Source organism: Tarenaya hassleriana, unplaced genomic scaffold, assembly GCF_000463585.1.
Source record: "Tarenaya hassleriana unplaced genomic scaffold, ASM46358v1 Cleome35, whole genome shotgun sequence".
In the NCBI taxonomy this organism is placed as follows: Eukaryota; Viridiplantae; Streptophyta; class Magnoliopsida; order Brassicales; family Cleomaceae; genus Tarenaya; species Tarenaya hassleriana.
Window position 1 is genome coordinate 177,534 of NW_010966617.1, and position 16,921 is coordinate 194,454.

The window sequence follows — 16,921 nt, forward strand, 5'->3', positions numbered from 1 at the left end:
ATATATATATATATATATTTCAATTGATTTTTCAATTAAAATCCAAATTTCCAACCGATATCCGTTGGAATTCCGTTGGAATTTTTTTTTAAAATTTTCAGAACAATTTCCAACCGGCATCCGTTGGAATTCGGTTGGAATTTTTTTTAAAAAAATTTCCAAACAAAATTCCAATCGGCATCCGTTGGAATTCCGTTGGAATTTTTTTAAAAAATTTTCAAAAAAATTTCCAACCGAAATTCCAATCGGCATCCGTTGGAATTCCGTTGGAATTTTTTTAAAAAATTTTCAAAAAAATTTCCAACCGGTATCCGTTGGAATTCCGTTGGAATTGTTTTCTAACAAACATCCGTTGGAACTCCGTTAAAAATTTGCAACCGATTTTTCCAACGTTAATCCGTTGAAAATTTCCAGCGGATATCCGTTGGAAATACCGTTGAAAATTTCCAACCCAATTTTTCAATTGAATACGTTGAAAATTCCGTTAAAAATTTCCAACGGGTGTTTCCAACGGATATCCGTTGGAAATTTTCAACGGAATTTTAACGGAAATCGTCGTTGAAACGCCGTTGAAAACCGTTGAAAATCCGTTGGAAAATTTCCAACGGACAAATCCGTTGGAAAATCCGTTGGAATTCGAGGATTTTTTTGTAGTGTGAATAAAACCTCGAACTTGCAAATTATTGCTCTAATATTCTTTTGACCAGTTTGACCATAATTTTAGGCGATCGGAAATCCACGTATTAACGGATTGCTGATGTCACCTTATGCACGTTATCAATTTTAATTTAAAAAATGACATCAGCAATCCATCAATACGTAGATTTCCGATCGTTTGAAATTGTGGTCAAACCGGTCAAAGGTTTATTAGAGCAATAATTTGCAAGTTCGAGGTTTTATTCAGTGACAAGTTACAAGTTCGGGGATTGAATGATAGCTTTTTAAATTGAAGGTTTATTTGTATATATTTTTGCAAGTTGGAGGTTTTTTAGGGGTTTTACCCTTATAAAAAAGATGATATTTGGGTTTGTGATTATTGTTATATACGTTGATGATTTAAATATTATTGAAACTTCTTGTGAGATCCAGGATGCATCCACTTATTTAAAAGGAGAATTTGAAATGAAAGATTTTGGACAAACCAAGTATTGTCTTGGGTTACAGATAGAACTTTTGAAAGATAGAATCTTTTTACATCAATCTAATTATACAAAACAGGTAGTAAAACGATTCAATATGGATAAGAAAAATCCACTAAGTACCTTGATGGTTAATAGAATATTGGACATTGAAAATGATCCATTTCGTCTTCGCGAAGATAATGAAGAGATACCTTGTCCTGAAATACCGTATCTAAGTGCAATAGGAACTCTTGTTTATCTTGCAAATTGTACTAGACCGGATATATCATTCGCTACCAATCTATTAGCAATATATAGTTCTGCCCCAGCACGAAGACATTGGAATGATGTTAAACATATATTTTGTTATCTTCATGGATATATTGCTCTTGGATTGTTTTACCCTAAAAACACAAAACAAGAAATTATTGGTTTTGCAGATGCAGGTTATTTATCAAATCCACTCAAGGTAGGTCACAAACAGTCTACGTCTTCACAATCAATGGAACTGCGTTAGCCTGGCGTTCTAAAAAAAAGCAGACTTTAGTTGCTACATCAACTAATCATGCCAAGGTCATCACGTTACCTGAGGCGAGCCGAGAATCAGTATGGTTGAGATCACTATCACAATATATTCAAAATTCTAGTGGAATACCTATCGACACGACGCCAACAATATTATGTGAAGATAATACTGCGTGCATTGCATAAACCAAGGAAGGATTCATCAAAAGTGATAAAACAAAACATCTCTCCCCGAAATTCTTCGCATACACCCAGGAGCTTGAAAGGAATAAGGAGATTGAAGTCAGATATATACGATCATGTGACAATGCAACAGATCTGCTCACTAAGGCTCTTCTGACAATGGTGTTCAAGAAGCATGTACATAATATTATGATGCATCATTTACGGGATCTTTGATGTCGTTTAGGGGGAGCATGTAGTTGTACTCTTTTTCCCTTATCAGGTTTTATCCCATTGGATTTTACTGATAAGGGTTTTAACGAGGCAGTCTCGAGACACACAACTGTGTTTTTACTAACGGTGGCTCCAAGGGGAGTGTTATAAATAAAATATATTTATGGTGGAGTCCACCGTTACTGTTCATACCGACTTATTATTCATATATATAGTTTTGTTCACACCGACCGTATACGTGAACAGTAATTTCGGAATTTTTATAAATAGGTCATTTGGTTCCTCCATTTGTACACTTTCAAGAGAGAGAGTGATAAGAAATACATTTTTCTCCATTCTCCTAAAATACTGTTTTCGGTTATAGTTAACGATTTAATATCCGGATCATTTATATTTTTCCGATTTTATAACAATTTGCTAAATTTCAGGGGTGATCAATTAGGTTATTAACTGAATAACTAAATCGAATTCGAATTGAATAATGCATAAGTATAATCTAACCGAATCTGATATTAAACCCGAACAGTTCTTTAAATCTAAAAATATCAAAATCGAATCCCATCGATTAAAATAAATCGAAAAATCGATAAATTTTTTTTAAAATGAGTTTTTATTTTAAAAAAATGGAATGATTATAATTTTTATAATCAAACTCTAATCGAAATCTGAACTCAAATCTGAAATCCGAATGACCATATCTACTAGATTTTACAAAATTGTTGAAGGGGTACTTGAGTCAAGTGTACGGTCTGAGGTAGTCGGAGGCCCAACGTTGCACCAATTAAAATTGGCCCATTAGCTCGGCCTATTAACTTTATAAAAATACCATGTTTTAAATAAATTTTTTATTCTTTTGGTTATTTTTTATCCGTTTGGGTTAACTTTATAACCGTTTAATTTTTATATGGGTTGTGATTATTTTTTATTGGATTCAGAAAGGTGCGATTATTTAGTTATTAATCAAATTGACACTAGAGTTTAGTAATATATCTTAAATTTAGGGGCTGAATCATAAAGAATCGAACTTAAATGAAACCAAATTTTGTGGTTCGATTTAGAATCCGTAACAGTTCTTTAAAATCGATGCGATACGAATTAAAACCAGAATCAATTTCATTTTTCATATATGGAAGATTAACATAATTGGTTAGAGGGCGAACCAAACCGAACACCACAAAACACAAAATTGAACCGGAAATTTCGAGAGCTACGTTGAAGTAATCGACGGGAAATTAAGGTAGAAAAAAATAATTAAAACACTCTTAATTGGAATTAGGCAAGTCCAAGGCGTCCGGTCCAAGAGGGCGCGTCTCTTCTACTTGTGCTTCCGAAATGTCCTTTTCCCCAAAGATTGTGATATCCAAATGATCTAATAAAATCTTCGTGATTTTGTACGTATAGTATCTATAGTTATGGATCCCTTCTTTAAAGTTCCTTCCGTATGGATTATTGTATTCGTTTGTACTCATATATATAATTATATATATAAATCACTCGAATGATTTTTATTTACATAAATCGGGCGTCGAATATCTATATCTATATATATATAATTGTGTTGCTTTTCCTGTCATCTTTGAGTCATGCATATGCGGGACACCCGTCTTGAGTATTACGTTCAAAAACATTATGGATCTTTTTTTTATGATTTGGACGGTCCACCAAATTGAATTTGATTTTGTTTACATGTAACCGAGTCTAGATTTTGCCCTTTCCTTAACAAATTCGTCTGTTTCTTATTCGTTTAAGTTTTTTTCTCGTAGGCATAATTAGGGTTTTGACACGATAACTCTTTCAATGGAATTAACTTTATTTGATAACATTATGAAAAAAAATGTGTGTGTGTGTGTTTCAATTCATGCATCTACTTGATAGGTTGGAAGTTTTGTGGTATACTTTATATGATTTGTGTATTCCTATAAGAAATTTATTGTAACAGATTAGACATTAAAAAAAACAATGAATATAAAGGATCGCTGCATTAAAACACGGACCAATAAAAAGACCATTAAAAGAATTAGAAAAATAATTACAAGTTCGTCGTCAATCAGAATCTCATTCTGGCGAAAAACAAATGAAAATGCGTTTAAATTAGTAGACCGACGGTTTAAATATTGATGATTTCTATGCCATATTTCCATATATATATATATGTAGGTTTTGAATTATAATTACTAAGATAAAATAATAAAAAAAATATTTAGAATTTACTAAAACACGTATCAAATCGTCCGACGAACGTGTCTTGTGGTTCGCTTTTAATAATAATAATAATAATATAAAAAAAAATTAAAGTGGAAAAGACAAAGTAATGAGGCTATGGTGATAGAATGGCATCGTCGGAGGCAGCAGGGCTAAACCATCTTTTAATTATGAAAACTGCAAATAATTTTCAGATGCCGAAAAGGAAATATTTCTTATTTCCTCTTTCATGATAGGCGAAGGAGAGAGGTCTGCCCAATAATTATACACACATTATATGAATATGAATATGAATATGCATAAAACATTATTCTAGGGGTTTGTAGCTAACAGAGCAGCAGAAGGAAACAAACAAAAATCTTTGAGTCTCATTTATAATAAGAAAAAATACCTGAAAATTCTTTAACTTGTAATTTGGTATAATATTAATTCATTAATTTGTAGGTACGCCGATTTATTCCCAAACTTGTATTTTTTAACACAATAATTCATAAACTTATTCAACAGTTCTATAATTGTCCATTATACCACTAATTGACTAAAGCAAAGTTTATGAATTACTATGTTAAAAAATGCAAGTTTAGGAATTACTGTGTTCAGAAATGCAAGTTCAATAATTATTGTATTCAGAAATGCAAGTTCAGTAATTACTGTGTTAAAAAATGCAAGTTCAGGAATAAATAGACGCACTTACAAATTCGTAAATTAATATTACACCAAATTATAAGTTCAGAAATTTTCAGGTATTTTTTCCTAAAAATAATAATCATATAATACTATTACATCAAATTATAAACCTTTTTAGATGAAATTTGGTTTATTATTTGGTTAGATAATTAGTATCATCTTATCTTACACATTATATAAAGATCGAGTCTTAAACTATGGTATTCGAGGCATCTTTTCTTTCAAACCAAATCAAATACTTATAAGCTGAAATCATATAAATTTTGGACATTTTTCTGGGTTATATAGCTCTAAAGTTGTTTAAACTCAATGCCGATATAATTTATAGATTAATTCAATGTTTTCTGTAACCTTGAGATCTAGTTTACCTCCAACAGGATAATTAACTAATCAATTAATTATACCAAAAAAAAACTAATCAATTAATAAAAAGGTTATATAATTAAGCCAGATGAACAAATTATATGAAATGAACGAATGCAATAAAACAAATGCATGCATGCATGCATGTATGTATATATATATTTGTCGCAACAGCTTTAAACATTCTTCTGTCTCTTTGTTGTTTGCACGACGGTCCTCAAATGTCAGCGATATAGATTCATCACTATTTTGCAGCTAGCTGCAACATTTTTAGTGTAGTTCTGTGCCTATCTGTCTTAGACACACCACCCTACGTCTTTACATACATACATATATATACACCCTATATACATACACACACGTATATATATGCATGTATACGTGAATACTCGTTATACCCTCTCCTCCATTCACAAATTTATTGCACAGTAAATATAACATACTTGGATTTACATGAGACGATATATTCTAAAATATTTATCTTCAAATTTCCGGATTATAAAAAAAAATCTAAAAAAATGATTTATGTATCTCATGGAATTCTATATATCATTCACTGCTGGAATTCCATCTGGAAACTATAGGCTTGTCGGCCGATTAATATTTATGCTTATTGTATTATATATATAAACCTTTTGAATATATTATATAATCGGCATGCGTTAATTTGTGTGCGAGACACACATATATACACACATACATATATATATATGTGCCTATTTGCATATATGGACGTGGAATCCCGAGATAAATCGTAAAGGAAAGATACGGGACGGATGCGTCTATGCTTTATTTGTGTGTGTGTGTGTGTGAGAGAGAGAGAGAGGGAGAGAGAGAGGGAGAGAGAGAGAGAGAGAGAGAGAGAGAGAGAGAGAGAGAGAGGGAGAGTTTCTCTTGTTCTCTTTTGCTAGTTATTTACCACTTCTCTTTTGTTCTCTTTCTCAAAATCTTTCACATCGGTTTTTCGCTCTCTCTTTGGACAGTGAGTTGTTCACATCATTTGTTCGTGATGGAGCCTCCATTTTTATTTGTTGATTTATTTTTCTTTAATTAAACATCGTTGTTTAGCTTTGAAAAAGTATATGAACTTTTGATGCCAATAATATCTAAGGAAATATAACCATTTTTTTTTCTTCATACACTATATTATACACTGTAATCACCGCGCGTTAATTCAAACATTAGCACTTAATTTCCGCTCCTCTAATAACCAAATACGTTTAAACAAAAAAATATATATGTTTAATTTCCATTAAGGTCTTTTAATTGTTTTTCGGAGTATAACAAAGATGATATATATATGTAAAGACCCGACCGTACGTACGCGTGTCCAATACGTATTCAGGTTAACCAAATAAAGTGAGACAAATGTAGAAACCATAGTTCGAAGACACATATAATATGTTCTTCTCACTTGAGATCAGATCCAATTTCTTACACTTTGGTCTTTTCAACAGCATAACCTACCTTCACAAAAAAAAACTCTAGTCTACAAAGGCATGCACAGGTCAACAAAAAAATTCACTTTAATATAAATAATATATATATATATATTAAAGAAATGGAACACAGTCACTGTTTTTTTTTTCGTCCAAGTAAAAGTTTCTATATCAGCTAGAGAGAGAAAGTAGAAGCTAGTTTTTTAGGGTTCTACACAAATCATGAAAATTTTAACCCTAAATTAATTAAATTTTCCTCTCTCTCTCTCCTCTTTTTGCACATCTATCTCTCAGAAATTTTGTACTTGCGGCACCTGAATTCATGATTCGAGAATCATCGAGCCCGTGACTTCACGTAGCTAAGCTGTCAAACCCTACACACTCCTAATTAAAATTCACAAGATTAATATAATTCAAGAGATTTATTAGAAAAAAAAACTTATAGATTTGTACAACGCTAGCGGTTTGTTTCCGCATGCTTTGTCCTCTTGTCATATCTAAGATGTTTTTTTTTTATAAATTGTTTTTTTGGGGATTCTTCGCTGCGGTGAAAGATTTATGTGATCTAGCGATCTTTAAAAGATCTACTTCACTAATGAGTAAAATTCCACTTAAACAGTAGCTTATTACGCACATGCGATCCGTTGACCCATATCATCTTGGGATCTATAATTTGAACTCGGATAATTTCTCGATTCTTTTGCTGCAAAATGGTCAGGAAACAAGAAGTAACAGAGATGAATCCACATATGTTAAGGGCGTTGCCTCTCTTGTATAAGCATGGACCGGACCATAAATGTCTCAGAAACGCATACACATATGCATATATATATATATATATATATATATATATATATTGTAAAAAGCGTGTTAATATGTAAGCCATATGTACGTACGTACAATCTCTGTGGCCATTAATTTTACAGTACCCTGGCCTTACTCTTTGTTTTATGGTCGGTATCTGATTATATTTCAATCCTACTAATTTCTTAATTATTGGTTATTATCCGTTCTTTTTTTGTCAATCGTTTCAAGAAAAACGATCCTTATGTACATCCCTTTTCTGTTGTATGGTAATTTCTTATGTAAATCCCTTTTTTGTCAATCTTTTCTGTTGTTTTACACAAAAGTTTTTGTAAAAATTAAAAAAAAAAGCAAAAAAAAAAGCCTTAAATGTATTAGTCTTTGGTAATTATCCCATGTAATGTGATTAGTGTTATCCCTTTCTTTTTTTTTCTACGATGGCTTTTGTCTTGACGGGTTAACCCTTGGTCCAGTAATCAATTTACATAAGGAAAAAAAATTAAATAGAAAAATTTTAAAAATGACAATTGAATTTGAAACAAGAAGAAGCTGAAAAATGGGAAAGGGGACTTTTACTAGTTAGGGGTATTCAGTTTGGATGCAACTGTCTCCGTCTCAATCTAGTTCCTTATTACAATTTTGGAACATTTTTTTATTTAAATTTTGATTTTAAATTACACAAAAGCAAACACCAACACCCATAAAATCATTTCTCCAATCCTCGCAATGTCAAGCCAAAGTAGCTGAGAGTGTAATAGTTGTAGATGAGCTCAGAAAAGGCTGATCCAATCTCAGTACATATGTTGCAATATCATTACATACATACATACAAACCCCTCTCTCTCTCTCTACATATATATATATATATATATATATATAATATCCTCTATTTCAATAAAGCTTTTGTTTTTCTTTAACTTAATCTCTTGCCCCATGTACCCATGAATGGAAACTTTGTTAAACTTTGTTAAATGCATTGACTCATCGTTTTCATGGTACGGGCCTTTGCGATCCGCTCAATATGATCGAACAGTTTTCAATAATAAAACATTCAATGGACAACGTTAGATATCGTAACATAGTTATATCAAAGAAAAAAGGGTACAGCCCCGGATCCTAATTTAAATTTTTGATACCCTTTGTTTATTTCGACCCTACATGTGACCAAAAAACAACAAACTGATGGGCCATATAACAATAACAACATAGGGAGGAATAGTGGAGTTTAGGCACACTTAAATTCCCTGCTTTCAAGACGATCCAACAAGAGAAAGAACAGTAAAATAACAAAAACTAGTTCCAAATTCCCAAAAAACACGTAAATATTTTATGATCAGAGTGCTTCATGTTCTCGAAACCGATTGATCGGTGGAGGAGGAGGAGGAGATGGATCCAAACGCAGCCTCGAACCATTGCCATCATTACCAATCACGGTCGAACCTCCGTTTCCGACAGATGTTCCAATACAGGTGCTGTAAGCACTAGGTTCCGAGGTGATGTAATGAACGGTGGGTTGGCTAGGGTTTTGTCTAAAGACTTGGCCTAAGTAGAATTCATTCATGGGATGGTGATGTGAATATTGGATTGAAGGGTGAGGAGGAGGAGGAGGAGGAGGAGGAGTGCGCGTAGGTGAAGAGTTTGGATATGGAGGCGGCGGCGGGAGGAAAGTGGTGGAGGAGCCGCCGGGAAACAGTCTTGGTGAGTAAATTGTTCTGTATAGTGATGGGTCTGCCGTTGGAAAACTGCGATATAAATTCAAATTAGATGTATATATAAAATCGAGAAATAAAAATGACATTATGTATGGAATTAGTTTTGTAATAATGGACTGAAATCTTGATGTTACAATGGAACAGTGTTTAAGTACCCGAAAGGAGAAATTCCTGGTGGAGTTATGGTATCATTTCGGTACACCAATTGACGAGCTTGGTTCAATGTCTCCGTCTCCCTCTCTTGAATGGTGCAGAACAAGTAACAAAAAAAACACGTTTACTAAAATAAAACTTAAGAAATTAAGATTCCAGTTTCATTAAATTGTCTTGTGGACAATATAGTCAAGATAGATGTGACTCCCCCTCCCCCCCCTTCTTCACGTGGACAGATTCAATCATTTATATTATCAAGACAGAGATTTTGCATGCATTTAGTTGCACGAATACAAAAGTGTACACACTATACACATATACATATATATATATATATATGTATATGTATTATATGTCAAATCATTGAAAAAAAAAATAGAGTTTCGGAAATTGACATGCCTTGTCGGTGGCGATTCATGTGTCCTCCAAGAGCTTGAGATTTGCAGAATTTGAGATTACAGAACCGGCACTTGTAGATCTTACTCTCATCTTTTCCATCCTTGCCTCCTAATTTCTTCTTTCTTTGACCTAATTACAGAACCCACCAAAAAATAAAAATTTAAAATAACAAATAATAAAAACATGAACTCTTACATAGACAACAGTAAAGTGTAGCTGATAAGATCAAGATGCCTGATTTGGACCCACACGTGACACAAACAAAAACCACGACCTTACATTTTGCCCGATTCACACTGCAATGAACGTTGTTGTATTGTTCGGATAACAACTCTTTAAAATCTGTTTCGCGTGTAACATAATTAGGGTTTTAATCATAAGAGTACAAAAACAGCACGTGGTAAACTGGACCGTCGTCCGCTCTGATCCGCCAATGTTTACGTCTCGTTTTATTTTATTTTTCTTATTTATTTAATGCATAAAACTCTTAAAGGAAAATGCGTATAAATGCATATAAATTTAACTTTGAATAATTACCAGATGAAGAACCCTCTTCGAAGGTTTGTCTAATTCCATCTCTAGAGAAATCATCAGGCAAGTTGTTGAGGTCTAAATGGTTCTCTTCATTTCTCCTGCATATTAGTTTATAACCAAAAAAAATAATCAAACAAAATTATGAAAGAAATTGAAGAGAATTGGATTATGGGGTTTGTGGTGGGGTGAGACCTACATTGTAAACAAGAGAATTTGCCCGTGGGAGAGATCAAACCTCTCTCAAAAAACTTTATTGAATTTATTACAAGACTTTCAGTTCGAGACTGCAACACAAAATTAAGAAGATAGAAAATATATAGAAGAACAAGAGAGGGGGGAAAATTATAAAGGAGAGGGGTTTCAAAGTCGTCTATCAGTTTATCTGCCACAAACCCTCTCTCTCTCTCTCTCTCTCTCTCTCTCTCCGTGTGGAAATAGAAGAAGGAAGCCGGTCTCGTGACCTTAAAAAGGGAGAGAGAGGGTTTAAGGGGTCTAAACCGGAGAGAAGATGTCATATGGGTTTAGTGTTGTGTGTGATTGTGTGTGTGAAAGAGAGAGAGAGGGAGACAGAGAGAGAGGGAGAGGGGGGGAGAGAGAGAGAGAGAGAGAGAGAGAGAGAGAGAGAGAGAGAGAGAGAGAGGAGATGAGATGAGAGGGACATTTCCTGAGTGAAAGGAGATGCTAGGGCTACTACTCTGAACCCTAGTGCCGAAGTAATTAATTCATGTTAGAAAGACAAGATCTTTGCGTTAAAAAAGAGGACTCGTTTCTTGTAAGTTGTAACGTATTATTCGTTAAATAAACATTTTCATAAATAAACCTAACCTCAAACATCAACCATAACATCTCATGCATAGGTTAATTTTCATGCACTAAACACAAATCAGAGCTCTAAAAGCATCGTCTAATCGTTACCATTTCTTAATTATATTAATTTTAAAAAAAAAAATCTCAATTGATGAAGATAGTGTAAGTACTTTTACAAAAAAAAAAAGGTCGCGGAAAGTAACATCTCACGGTTCGTTTGTCTCATTGACAAATAAACTTTCACGAAGACATGCATCACGAAGCTCGTCCTTGATGGTCCTGTGATCGCCACTTAAAACACAGAGAGAACAAGAACCAATTAAGTAGCCAAAAAAAAAAAAAAGAAAAGAGAATCGATATTATATTTTTTTGGACAATCAGGACAAATACGAAATCCTGATGTCCTAATGCTTTGAGTACACTATGTTTTTGAGAAATTTATATATATATATATTTATATATATATATATAAAGTCTTCATATAGATGGTCCCCCAACATGTATTGCAATGGGTCTCCCGGAGCATCTACACCAATTTTCTTTAATTTTATTTGTACCCTAGGGTTTGGCAAATGGGACATGCAGCTGTTACCATCACATAACTAATTATTAGGGTCTTTGTGATCTAGGTGGGATATATATATATATATATATATATATATATATATATCTTCGAGATTTTTTTGTGGCTAAAAATACATTTGCTTGTTGCAACAAAAGAAATACACACGCGCACATAGACACACATTAATAAGTTTATACCAATAATTCGACAGTCTATTGAGTTATTGCTTGATAGCATATATATACATATATATGTGTGTGTGTGTGTGTGTTGCATTATCTAATGGCAAGCGCGTTAAATATATAAACGACTTCAAAGTAATCTAATCATCTAATTTGGTTAAAGGGATTAAATATATTATATATACATGCAAGCATGGTTCTAGAAATTATTTTCCAATTCAGTTTTCTTAGTAGGGCTCGGCTCCTAATATAGGTTGATTAGGTCGGTCCATACTTTCCGTCAGCCGAATTTGAAAATAATTCTACCAGATAAACTGAATTTGGATCCTCATAGCAGATTCGAGAAAAATAAAATCAAATGACAATTACGAAAAGAAAAAGAAAATTACAAAATAAAAAAAATACTTAATGAGGGTCTAATAGATACTCGCCAAACTCCAAAGCGTGCAGATCACGTGCCTTGTTGGTGATAGTTGATACCGTAAAAGTACGGTCATGCCGTCATCGGTTTCATTTTTAACGCCGTCATTTCACGGCGTCAAGCGATCTCTCTTTGATTGTTAAGTTAATTCCGTCAATCAAACGGCATATTAATTGTATTTGTTTGTCCCTATTGGTGCTTCCGAGGTATTATCCAAAACACCTTTCTATTGTTCAAAATATTTCTATATATACTCTTGATCTCCAAATATGATCAAATGATCAAAATATCAGTATAATCACATATTAATCACATTGGTGATAACGTTAAATTTATAATGATCACACCAAATAACCATAATCACACCCTACATATCACACTAATCATTTGATAAAACCAATATAAATTTGGGTTTGAGGCGAAACACTTAAACTTAACTCTGGTTTTTCAGACGTTTTCGAATAACAATCTCCTTGATGCATTTTAATGATGTTTTGATATGAAATTATTTCGGTCACATGATCACATTTGAAAAAATTGAAAAAATATATGTTTAGAATTAGTTTTAACAATAGAAATGTATAGAAACCCTATTGATTGATGTTTTATTTACAAAAAGATATAAGAATAATATAAATGATTCATATTTAATTACACCATTATTTTTAAATCCTTAAATTTAAATATGTATTTTTTTGTTCTAAAAAAACTCAAATGGTAATATATACTCCATCTATTCGATAAAATAAGAAAACATATAACTCTCTATATGTTTTTTTCTTCCACATGACATATAACTCTATCTTCTTTTGCATTTTATAATGTACCCTTCATTTCGCATTTTATAGCTTCTGTCACGTTGCTTAATTAATTTACAAAGGGAGGGATTAATGAGATAATGGAGGAACTAATTAAGATGATTAAGGAGAGGGGCACAGAATTCGGGGGGAGGGAGAGGACAGGAAGAGATCAGGTGAGGGAAGGACCACTCTATGAATTGTAGACCACAGAAAGAGAGAGAAAGAGACAGAAGCTACTCCCAAACACCTCTCCATCTTCTTCATATAAAACATCTGCAACTCTCCTTCGGACAATCATGCTTTTCCCCAACCTCTCTCTCTCTCTCTCTCTCTCTATATATATATAATATATTCGTGGTCCTTCCTCCAGTTCTTCTTTATTTTCGTAATTTCTTTTTCTAAATTGCATGGACAATATTTTTTTTTTCTTCAAATTCTCATGTAAATTAAGCTCTCTTTTTTCCCAATCACACACACACATTTCTAGTAGTTGTTTGTTAATCATAAAGTTTTGTGGTTCGAGAAAAAATATTAAAATTTGGATTCTTATTATGCCCTTTAAAAAAAAAGATTTTGGTGTTGAATAGCTTTTTATTTTTGGCTTTTAAATTTTGGTTTTGGTTTTTCAATTTTAGATTTGGTTTATATAGTATTTGTAAAAAAAATTAAATACTAAAATAATTTTCCAAGTTTTTTAGAAAAAGTGGATTTTTTTTAAAAATTTTTTTAATTTTTTAAAAACACGAGTTCTAAAAGAATAGAAGATTATAACCAATGAAACGTAATATATGGCAGTGCTGGTTGATATCCAAAATTTCTGCCACGTGTCGACTAATTAAGTTCATGACTCAGAAAGCACACTTAAGGCCTGTATGTAGGAAGCCCATTAGGCTCATTAGATCAAACTGTTTGGCCCAGTCCAGTTGCAACATAAAAACATATCTGTATTTCTATTTTTTTTTTATAAATTTTTAATTTTCAGTTCATGTTATGTTATATACCCTTTTCACTCGATTCATTGGTGATCTATTAATGCCTTTCTTCTTTAATAAATATATTTACCTTTTTTTGCAAGTTTATTTATTTTACATTAGATTAAGTTTAAATACGGTTATATATTATCTGATTCGGCTCATATGATTCGAATGAACACATAAACACTGAAATCACATACACCATTTGGATGGAAAAGAACTATCGCATTCATAGAGATCGACACCTTACTATCCACCAGACAAGACTCAAAGTCGACCGGACCATGAGGAACAAACTAATCTCTCTACACAATCCGAGCACGAAAGAAAACAAACTATTAGAACAGTGGTATCGCATTACTTCATATACGGGAATGTAACTTTGTCCATTTATGTATGGAGTTCCGCTTAGAGTTATATCTATTCTGTAAATATTAAGACTTTAGTTTTTTCCTTTGGTATTAATTCAATCACATTGCATAGAAACAAAAAAAAGTGAAGTGAATTTCAAAAGGAAATAATGATTTTTTTAGGGCACGGAAATTGAAATTGATCGGACATACAAATGTAAAGTTGGTTGTTTGGTTTTTGTCTCCACAAAATGACATACGGAAAAAAAAAACTTGTCTTTTGATTTGACATTTGATGTGGGGAAAAAAACGACCCGTTGATATTCCCACAAAATCCACCACTTGTTTAAAAAATTTTGGACATCCTCCTTAACAATTACAAAAATTATCCTATTTGTTGTTTACAAAATTCAAATTTTCTTATAAGATTTAGATTCGAGATATAATTAAAATTTCCTTCTAAAATTTTCTAATTTTCAGAAAATTAAGATTTAAATTTTTATGTCGGAGATATACTTATATAAATTCAAATATTTTAAAATTTTGGAATATCTTTTCACTCCAATTAATTAAGTTCTTGTTTTAAAACCAGTTCATATTGTTATCTTGTATAGTCGATCAAATTCATATTTAGCAAGTTGAGCATTTTGTACACCAATCACTTCTTTTTATAAGGTATAATTCATATCTTAATTGCATCTTTATCAATTTTGAATTTTTTTTTATCCGCTCTTGTCATCATTTTTAGTTTTTTATTTTTTTTAAAGCAACTAAGATTTCAGCCTTTAGATATTCATAGAACTATTTATTTTCTTGACATCCATCGAATTTACCAAAAAACGAAACAATTATATAAACCAAAATGATTTGTTTATAAAATAATTACACGCACATATCAAATTAATGATTTAAATACAGATAATTATAATAATATATCTAAACAACTTATATAGATTAGAATTATTTATTAAAATAAAATTTAAAAAACAAGTTTTTAATTATACTGTTTATATGTTTTATGATTCACTCGTGGGCGTGCGTCCCCGTATTTATAAGAGTCACCGCCTTATATCAATTTACGAGTAGATAATGTTATGCTTCACGAGAAAATCTCATACGGAAAAAAAAATGCATCCCGTAGATGTTATATTCGAGGCAATAATACTATATTTTAAAAATAATAATATACAAAAAAATTAAATTAAGAAAGTAAATGCACAATTAGGGCAAATTGGAAGATACTAGAAAGTGGAAATTATGCTAATCAAGTGGCAGGGAATACTGTGGTCCACGACACCATATACGGTTTCGTGATTCTTTACAAACATTCATAACCATATAATATATGTGTATATATATATATATATTATCATAAGGTTTATATAACAAATGGTTGGTCCAAAATGGCTACACAAGACAAGTCCTGTGGCATATTGGTATCGTAATATAGCCATAAATTCCTACTTATTTATCTAACTTTTGTTTTGTATTGGTGGTGGGCGTTAGACGGGCATTTTAAAACTAAAATTGATTTTATTTTAATTTTGAAATGGTACTTATGATATCTATCTCTAACTAAAATCATTTTTCTTTATTTTTTAGATTATTTTGTGAAATAAATTCAAGCTCAATTTTAGTTATATGAATTTTGATTATTTATATATTGTATTTATTTTATGATATTATTACAAAATGTATTTCGAAGTTCAGAATTTGAAAGTAAAGTTGCAGAATTCCTAAAAAAAAAAGTAAAGTCGTATTTTTTAAAATATTTTCAAAATATAACAGTTAGCCGTATAACGGTAACTTCCAAAACGTGAACCGCGAAACGCTAAAAAAGAACGTTTACCACTTTTTGCGTCGAAACCTCAGCGTTCACGCGAATTGTGCGTCAGGCAAACGCGGAACTAACGGTGAACTCGTCCACTATACACGTGTCACAATCTGAACGGTAGTATATTCAAGGGGGCGGTCCAAGTGCATGGAATTTTTATTCTCCCCCATAACTACTTTTTTTTTGTTAGAAACCCTAAAAAATCATATAATGCTAATTTAATTTAAAAAATGGTTATATTTTACACAATCTTTTTAGAATAAGGTTTATATATTTTGAATAGATCGCTAATACCGATGAGATTTTTCGCGGGAGGCAGGGGACCGCCAACGTGAATGAATAAATAAAATATTCACGGGACAGAAATTAAAGATAATTATTAAGATATAGATCTACCGTGCAGGTTCAGTTCAGCCTCACGCAATTAAATATCACGATTATTATTTTTATAATTGGACTGACTTTTAGTTTTAAAGAGTTTATTTTTTTTTTTGTCTAGGAGTGCTTGGATTTATACTGAAACCATTCAACGATTCTCGCTATATCTATAAATTTTTAACTGATGAGACATTGAAAAAAACATTAATTTTATAATCTAATACAATATTTTATATATATATATTTCGTTATATAAGATATGGTTAGGGAGGCGC

At 31.9% G+C, this 16,921-nt stretch overlaps 1 protein-coding gene across 1 annotated transcript; it reads right to left on the reverse strand.

The window, feature by feature from the left end:
- Window positions 1-8,630: 8,630 nt before the first annotated feature.
- Window positions 8,631-10,822, reverse strand: LOC104821930 (zinc finger protein JAGGED). The gene is made up of 5 exons (XM_010552960.2): window positions 10,532-10,822; window positions 10,339-10,433; window positions 9,802-9,930; window positions 9,405-9,489; window positions 8,631-9,279 (listed from the first exon to the last, which is right to left on the reverse strand). Coding segments are annotated over exons 1-5 (720 nt in total). The 5' UTR covers window positions 10,534-10,822; the 3' UTR covers window positions 8,631-8,870.
- Window positions 10,823-16,921: the final 6,099 nt, after the last annotated feature.

What these genes read in the sequence shown, in the direction of transcription:
- LOC104821930 (XM_010552960.2), bottom strand. An exon ending in CATGAATCGCCACCGACAAG is followed by an intron (nt 9,490 to 9,801) that starts GCATGTCAATTT and finishes GCACCATTCAAG; the next exon opens with AGAGGGAGACGGAGACATTG. An exon ending in CCAGGAATTTCTCCTTTCGG is followed by an intron (nt 9,280 to 9,404) that starts GTACTTAAACAC and finishes TTTATATCGCAG; the next exon opens with TTTTCCAACGGCAGACCCAT.